At 42.8% G+C, this 8,625-nt stretch overlaps 2 protein-coding genes across 2 annotated transcripts; one reads left to right on the top strand and one right to left on the bottom strand.

Moving 5' to 3' along the window:
• Positions 1-247: 247 nt before the first annotated feature.
• On the top strand, positions 248-922 carry LOC129721118 (H/ACA ribonucleoprotein complex subunit 3). The gene is made up of 2 exons (XM_055673293.1): positions 248-635; positions 696-922. Exons 1-2 carry the CDS (start codon positions 582-584, stop codon positions 834-836), a joined length of 195 nt encoding a protein of 64 aa, XP_055529268.1. The 5' UTR covers positions 248-581; the 3' UTR covers positions 837-922.
• Positions 881-2,153, bottom strand: LOC129721112 (transmembrane protein 223). The gene is made up of 3 exons (XM_055673285.1): positions 2,038-2,153; positions 1,343-1,983; positions 881-1,278 (listed from the first exon to the last, which is right to left on the bottom strand). Exons 2-3 carry the CDS (start codon positions 1,758-1,760, stop codon positions 983-985), a joined length of 714 nt encoding a protein of 237 aa, XP_055529260.1. The 5' UTR covers positions 1,761-1,983; positions 2,038-2,153; the 3' UTR covers positions 881-982.
• Positions 2,154-8,625: the final 6,472 nt, after the last annotated feature.

Below are 8,625 nucleotides of genomic sequence, written 5' to 3'. Positions count from 1 at the left end.
ATAATGAACAAAATGAATTTTACTTTTTCTCGGCTTTATCGAGCTTGGATATCTGTTATCTGTGGTAATATTTTATTGCTGAAATGATTACTGAAGTTTCACCGTGGCAAAATTCAGTCAAAGTTTACTTTAAATTTTGGTGTGTAATAGAAAAGCGTGTTACGTACATCGAAACAATTGAAGCATAGCTTTTAGCGTGTAATAATGACGTTAGTTTTATTAGGAACCAGGGATACCAGATGTGCAGATTTTGCATAATGCAGATATTTAGAGTCCGTGTAAATATATTTAATGATTTGCAAATATCTATAGTTTTTTGTCCGAGTCTCCTTATTCCTGTGCACTTTCTCAAAGTTCGGGTAGATATTCGCCTGTGCGAGCGCTTTTTATCGAGCTTCGAGTAGAATTTTTCTGTTTTCCGGAAGTCACAGAAATTTTCAAAAAACATTTGGCATCTCTGTCTAGAGCATGCGATTAAAAAAATTAGAAGTAGAATAACAACCATAACAACGCGTGCGGGATTATCAAACACAATTTTGGTAGCTGATTATTTTCACTAAATTTGCTTTTATAAAGCCAAAATGTATTTGATGTACGATATCAATGGAAAGGGTGAGCGTGTGTATACTTTGAAGGTTAGTTCTATATAATTCCTCTACATACGTGTAAACCTAATTACATTTTATTTTTCTTAGAAACATAACCCTCAAGGAACGCCAACACAATCAGCGCATCCAGCACGGTTCTCCCCAGAGGATAAATACTCGCGCCATCGAATCATTATCAAAAAACGGTTCGGGTTGCTACTCACGCAAAAACCTGAGCCCGTTTATTAATTGTTTAATTCGTCTTGTAATTAAGATATTAAGTATATAACATATAATGATAATATAAAGAATACTTCTTTTTTATTTACTCGCATGATTGAAAAGTTTTCTTGGTCAAATGGTTTGAAACGATCGCATAAATACTGAAGCCTTTTTTATTTCCAGTTGCGTCTCATTCCAACAGTATAATCATATAATCTCGTATTGGTAAATTCGCCTTTTTTATCCAACATGTAGAAAAGCGATTTGTTTCTAATTTTTATAGGAATCGTCACCCGAGCCGCTTCTCTAGATTCCTGTGCAGAAATGCAATTCAATGGAACATCCATTATCCTATTTTTACCGAAGGGGGTATATGTTACTACACTAACGTTCTTGCCTCCTTTTCGTAAAACCAAAAAACGTACCGAGCGTAAAGTAAAAGTCCATGTGGCGAAAAGGATACCGTAACCTGGAATGATAAGTTTAATCATTAGTCTAGAACATTTTATTACAGCACTAAGTATAACCAGTACCAATAACAAAAGACATTATCGCCATTGTATTCCGGTATTTATTTTCTCCCAGATTGATTTTCTCGTACCAAGCCAGCTGATCGACATCTTTCTGTGGCACTGGAGCATCTTTCAGAGTCGTATAAGCGAAATGCGACAGATAACCCCAGAATAGAAATTGACTAACTCCAAAAATATTCATCATTCGGAAGAATCGTGGATTCTCATACTTAAAAAGCATTACATCTTTGGCTACATTAGTACTAACGTCATATGCACGGGCCGCAAAATGATTTGTAGAATACCGGCTGGCATTGAGCCCTGTTTTGTTTTCCAACCACGTTTTAATAGTAGATCTTCCGATTCGACTTAACAACTTTTCTGGTAATGCTGTTCCAATATGTTGAGAAGTAGTTGCACCTAATAATCGCAAAATCATGCTTTATTACAATATAAGACACGTAAAGACAAAGTAGTAAGATTATTTAATTTTATTCGTTATCTAACACTTGTTTTGCTTAGGTACGTTGTAGGTTGGTATTGTATTGTTTATGTTGCGTGCGTGACATGATAATGTTGCAGTCATGCCGGCTTTACCAATACATGTGTATGCTGCTCAGATGCTACACATTTTATAAAATAAAATTGGTTTGTACTGTAAACTATAGGTAATTTATATTTAGAGCAAATAGAATAGAATATATATATTTATATACCTGGTCAATAAAATTTTTCATTTAATGATAGAACAAGGAATTCTATTCTAAATCTAGAATAGAGAGCCAATTTTTTTTTGTAATGAAACCTGCTATCAAAATGGTATGCTTTGAGCAGCTGGACAAATACTCAGTTCTTGAATGTTTTAAACTCGGTTGTAGAGAAAGAAGCGTTTTGTGCGCAGCTGTAGAAATTCAACGACAGCTGCTCGTGTCGAGACATCAAGATTGTCATTAGGACAAAAACGCTCAGATCGGAAGGAAAGAAATGTATACAAAATGGTAATCGGCCCGCATGGCCTGCACTTCGAGACGAATGACAATGACCTGCGATGTGTATGTGAAAAAAAAAGATCAGCGATGCGTTCACTTTGCAGCTTCCTGAGAAAGCTACCTGGTAGTCCTGAGGCTTCCTGGTAGTCAGAAGTACCATCGTTCATTCGCGAAAACATACACAAAACCATTGCCACCTCACAAACTGACCTGACCAAGATACAGTTAACCAAATTGGCCATGTTCTCGTCGACGGCTGGCTCTTCTCAGCTGTGAGATCGGCAAGCGGAAGTAAAGGAAAGCCGCCGGCAAGAACGGACTACCGAGTAAGTTCTAGGTATGGTGGAGAGGCGCTGGATAAAGCACTGGACTGAGTCATTTCCAGGATTTGCGAGGAATAACAGCCAGATGAATCAATGAAGAGAGTCGTCTGCCCCATCTTCGAAAATGGCAACAACCTGGAGTGCCGCAACTACCTACTCTCGCCTATCAATGCCGCCTAGAGAATACTCTTGTAGATCCTGTTCCATCGTCTATTACCCTTAACTAGGAGGTTCGTGAGCCAGTACCAAGCGGGTTTAATGGGACCCGAGCCATCACGAACCAGATCTTTTCAATCCGACAGATTTTATAGATATTAAGGCGAGGCCTAGCGTAGTTGGTAACATCTCCGCCAACCACGCAGGTGATCTGGGTTTAAATCCCAACGCCGACATACATGTCAATGGTTGTGGGGTGGCGTGATCCACTCATGACCAACCCAATCGGTCTAGATTTAATTTTAGCCGACACCAGAATATTTTCTGAGACGAAAAATCTCTAGGATCACGCCTTCCATCGCATGAGGAATAAAGCCGTTGGCGTCGGTCGGTTAATTACCGGCCCGTAAGTTGGGGTCCTGGGTGGAGTCGCCTCCCCGGGCGTTGACTATGTTGATTGACACAACGACAATGGCGGAACCAGATCTACAGAAAACAAGCGAAAATAAAAAGGATCTTACAGAAAGGTCTCGAATACAACGTACATCTTCATTGAATTCACGGCGGCTAATTATACAGTCCATCGAGAACAGCTATTGCAGGTCATGTACGACAACGATTTGCCGGATAAACTGACGATTGATTGATTGATTGATTGATTAAGGCTACCTTGAAGTAAGTCATGTGCTACGTGCGTGTATCGGGAATACTCTCGAGTCCCTTTGAATCTTTCTGTACAAAACTCTAATAAGATCGGTAGTCCTCTACGGAATCGAGACAACAACGCCTCACGCGGGGGACTTGAACGCCTTTTTCGAACGTAGGCTGCTGTGGACTAGCTACAGTAGAGAACAGGCGGACGACGGAGAATTGCGAAAGCCAATAGGCTACGGTTGACCGGTTACGTCGTTCAGTAATCCTGCCGACGCCACAGCGCAGCGTGTACGATGGCTCGACCAGATCAAAGATGATTTGCGGGTAAGGAGACGTCTGGGAAACTGGCGAAACACAGCCCTGAACCAAGCAACATGACAACAACATCTTGACACATATGGTCGAGTTGAGTCGATTCGTTTTCTGTAATTCAGCCCATAACATTCAGCAGAGACCCAGTTAGAGGCTGACGACTTCAAGGCAGACACCGCACGCGTTAGATGTGTGCTGTGGTGTCCTGTAGTTCCTCTATCTTCTCTTCTAGGTCTCATCTAGGTCCTTCGTTTGGAATTACATGAAACGTTACATGAAAAACTTTGAGGGACGAATGACCACCGTGGTTAAAATCCCTTAAAAAAGTTACATGAAAACCAGTATACGTGTCTTAGAAACGACGCTCCCTTCGGTTCTGTGGCTCTTCTAGCATACTAATCGCCGTCGTACTGGTAGCCTACCCCTTCGTGTTGTTGGTATCTACGCCTGGTTCTACGTGACCAGCATCGTAGGGCTCGCCGTCCACGATAGCCTTCCGATCACCGTCCATTGAAACTTATTGTTTTGATGGTTGATTCTGGAGCTCGTGGAATATCGGACCCTATCTAATGTTATCTAGTATCACCACGTATCGGCTTTTGAAAACTTGCTCTCTCTTTTTCACCACCAAATTGGACTGGCAACATGTAATGCTTTTCTTCTATGCGACATCGTTTTTTTTTCATTATCTCCATTTCCATAACCAGTGGCGGTAATCACTTCACGCTGTTTACGTTAGGACAATCTAGAGAGCTTCGACATTCTAGAGAATTTCTGACATGACCCAATTTGTTGTCCAAATGATGCTACTATCTTCATGACCATGGGCTCATACCGCTTCTATTAACCCTTCATGGAAACCAGTCATCTAGTGAAATTCAAAAATCCTGTAGATTCTTACTTTTGGCAAAATTTCATCAACATACTCGAAACAAAACGAAACAAAAGCCTTTTAGAAACCGATCTTACGATATATGCCACTGCCATGGAAAATTCTGAGACTTTTCCATATATCTTTGGCGACCTAGTTTGCGAACTTTGTACCTCTCGATAGTCAAGCAAGTCGTTAGAGCACGCTCCAACACGTTTCCCCTGATTTGGACGTCGCCCGGGGAGTTCCAAGTGTTTTCCTTTATCATGAGAATTCACCAACACTCGATCTTGGGCTAGTCTTCATCAATCGCCCCTAATACTCGCCAATTAGACGTCGTCATTCTCATCCAGTCGCTGGACCTCTTTCGGACTCTCGCTGAATATTATCTTGCTGGTAGCTCCTCCGATATACGTGTTACGTGGCCAGCCCTTGTATCCTGCCGTATTTCATCAGCATGATGATATCCGCATGTTTGTATGCTGCGCCAAATTTCATTCTCCAGTTTTTCACGAAGTGTTGAACGCTGGATCCTACGCCCGAAGACTCCAAGTTGCAGGATTTTACGCAAGGTGTACATTTGGACCGTTTCCCACAAACTGCACTGGTATTCTCCAACAATGACTTCCTGCAACGACTTTAGTCTACTAAACAAAATGCTGGAAAGTCTTTTAAAGGAGTGTTATGCGATACCAAAATACTACAATCGAGTCGGTGACCTTTTTCAATTATCTGGTCATATGAGTCCGTTCAACCAGTCCAGTTTGTCTTCGGGCCAAAATTTGGAGATGAGCTGATGAAATGCATGCAAAAGCTGTTCACTCCCGACCTTGAATTGTATGTAATTTGTTGAATCGAAACTTTAGTTTGACCTAGAAAAGTTTCATGATATGCATCTGTTCCACTGCGATCGATATGTTACAAATCATGTTACCGAATGGCCGAACAGAAACATCATTAGTAACAACTGGACTGGTTGCATATAGACTTCAAAATTGCACTTTTCAGGTTACATAGTAGTAATGATGTTTGTTGCAGGAGCCGCACATGATTTTTCTAATTTGTCGCATAATGCGCATAATGATATAATAAAATATTTTGCTTGGGGAAGAACATAGTTTCTTCGTGGAATGTAGTGCCTCTTCAAGTAAGCGCGTATAATTTTCGGCAGCCAACAGGTTGTGCAACTGCCAGGTGTTTGACCGAGGAGGATGGTTTTGTCGTGTGTGAAATAGTCTAGATAGTTTTGGGCGCACATGTACTAGGTAGTGGTCTAAATCTATATCCTCACCCCGAAGGGAGCGTATGCTTGTAATATTCGAGAAAAACCGGCCATTAATGAGAACTTGGTCAATTTCATTTGTTTTTCGGTGGTCAAATAATCTCCTTCGCGGATATCTTCGCGTGGAAAAAGGTGCTTCTAATCTACAGGGCTCGGGAAGCTGGGAAGTTGATGCATCGTTGGCTGTTGTCGTTCGTGTGGGCAGGGCCGGCGTCACATTATTCTCCCGAGTGGGTAGTAAGGAATAGGGAAGGGTGACAAAGGCGTAGTCGGGGGAGAGAGCGACCTACTGATACCTGAATATAATTTTACGAAAAATCGATATTGTATCAACAATAGGGTGCCAATGGAACGTATAAGAGAATTAAGATTTTCGAATTTTGTTCAGTAGTACTATTTGCATTAAAAAATGGATTTTTTTCGGATGGTGATACAAAAAACCCAAGACAGATAATTGATTTTAATGAATTTCCCATGGAAGGTAATCATAGAAGCTTACTTGTAAAAGCAATTCCACGCCCTTGCGAGTGGCTTTCCGGGAGTTTACCGGAACATTCGCCATGGGGGACGAAAACATGCGTGTAGGCATATTTATGAATATATTTTGAATTTCTTCGTTTTATTTATCAATTTCTCCTCAATTTTCGCGACAAAATTGTTGGAGTAGGTCTTACGCTTCTGGTTTGCCCAGAAACTCTAGATGGGGGGGGGGGGGGGTACTACCACATCCACTTTCAGCCGCTCCATCTCCTACAACGATTGCTTCGAGTAGTGGGCCGATCCGGCCAGAGCACCGCGTCTTCGTCCTTATGGCTTTATTTGATGAACGACGCAACTTCCGGCAGGCACTTCGTATTATGAATTTCCCCGTCACGGCCAGTACGGAGCTTCTCGCTGATTGTCGGCCACAGCAGCATCTTTTTTGGCAACTTAGTATGTGAATTGAACTTCACCTCAGAGCTCACTTCCTTCATGGGGAAGTAAAATACGAAGTGCCCTGCCAGTCGTTGCCATCCAGGGTGAGAAAGGTCTCGGCGTCGACCACCACGTCGCGATTCGCCGGAAAAAACGACTTAACCATTTTATTCGGCCGCTACCATGCGTCATTGCCAGCAGCTCCGAGACCACTGGCATGGACCACCGCTTCCTAACATGTAATTTTATGTTCACCAGATACTTTTTCACTGTTTGGCCGGTTGCACCGACCTGCTGATCGAGCGTACACAGCGCTGTGTTTCCTTCGGTTTTACTCTTCAGCATTCTCTATAGCTTCTTGTCGCTCAGGGTCATCGGCCATCCGGAACCGGTCTTTTTTTCGATGCCCTGATTGTGGTGCAACAGTACCAAGTTGTTGTAGCTACCGGAACAATAACCGGAACGCGTACACTTCTGAACGGAGTAGCTTCACTTTCTCAGCATCACGGTTAAAGTTGGAGTCATTTTTTCTCTGCTGACTCATGGGTTACTATGATTCATGCTGCATGGGTAGTTTCGTCAGTGCGTGTAAAGGTAAACCCATAAAAAACCGGCAATTTAAGCATTTTTTTAATGCAAACGTTAGAGCTCAACAATTTCGTTTTCTCGGAAAAAGTTTCCATCCAAAGTTTAAGCTTACTCGGACTTCTGATAAGGTTTCACTTACAGTCGTGTAGGTCTTACATTTCTGATATTGAAAATTAGATGGCAGAACCATACCTTTCGCCACCTTGCCATCATTGTTAAATTACTAGTATACAAATTAGTTAGACTTTCGTTCACGCGCAGCGACAATCCTATCATTTTTATCTAGTCATTTTTGCTCAACGATACATTTTTTTTGGTTTTGTCCGATAATTCCGTTTGGGAAGTACCCTCAGGGATATTTTGCGAGTGGGCACTACTACCCATACTACCCACATGAACCGCCGGCCCTGCGTGTGGGTGTGTAGGCTGTGAGGCCTTATCACCGGTCTATACATCACTTCTCTACCAACCTTAGCGTTCATATCCTTAATAACGAGCTTGATGTTCCGTGTCGTGTATTGCCTTCAACTGTGCGTAGAACGCTTCCTTCTCGTCGTCAGGTCTACCTTCATGCGGGTAGTGCACGTTGATAATGCTGTAGTTGAAGAAATGACCTTTAATCTTCAACAAACACATCCTCTCGTTGATCACGCGATCTCCATTCTGCATAGCACTCAAAAACCTGTTCCCAGCTTGTTGAGCGCTCCACCGCTCTGGTAGAACTGTGCCTTGCAGCCACAAACTCTCAACACCTCCTTACCTTTGCGACAGATCTCCGACAGAGATCGGCAGAGCCACAATGCCGACCTTGCGGGGTTCTAACTGCTCAAGCAGCAACCTGTCTCCGCCAAAAACATTTAGCGTCTTGTAGTTCCAGGTACCGAGCTTCCACTCGTGGCCCGTTCTTCGTTACCTCGGTCCGTATCGAATGTTCTGAGTTATATTTTCTTACTTGTTCGTAGTGTGATTGTTTAGGTAGGTTACCTTACTAGGGTCACGCTACTAAGTCTCGTGATGGGGCTGCCATCTTGGCTATAGCGTTCGAGACAACAAGTTCCTTAATTCAGCCGCCCACTCCGGGTCAGACGCTGTTGTGAGCCGCTGCTATCCAGGGAAACAGGCGCTTTGAAAAATTGTGCTTCCCTTCGAGTAGGTAAGCTCCACCCCCCCCCTCTCCTTTCCCTGACAGCATACGACCGAGGTCACACCCGCCG

This window comes from Wyeomyia smithii, chromosome 2, assembly GCF_029784165.1.
Source record: "Wyeomyia smithii strain HCP4-BCI-WySm-NY-G18 chromosome 2, ASM2978416v1, whole genome shotgun sequence".
Taxonomy (NCBI): Eukaryota; Metazoa; Arthropoda; class Insecta; order Diptera; family Culicidae; genus Wyeomyia; species Wyeomyia smithii.
This window is presented reverse-complemented; position numbering and strand designations above follow the sequence as displayed.

Coding starts and splice junctions, on each gene's coding strand:
- LOC129721118 (XM_055673293.1), top strand. CDS start 582: ATGTATTTGATGTACGATATCAATGGAAAGGGTGAGCGTGTGTATACT. Junction 636..695: donor AGCGTGTGTATACTTTGAAG/GTTAGTTCTATA, acceptor TATTTTTCTTAG/AAACATAACCCTCAAGGAAC.
- LOC129721112 (XM_055673285.1), bottom strand. CDS start 1,760: ATGATTTTGCGATTATTAGGTGCAACTACTTCTCAACATATTGGAACA. Junction 1,279..1,342: donor GATAATGTCTTTTGTTATTG/GTACTGGTTATA, acceptor TTATCATTCCAG/GTTACGGTATCCTTTTCGCC.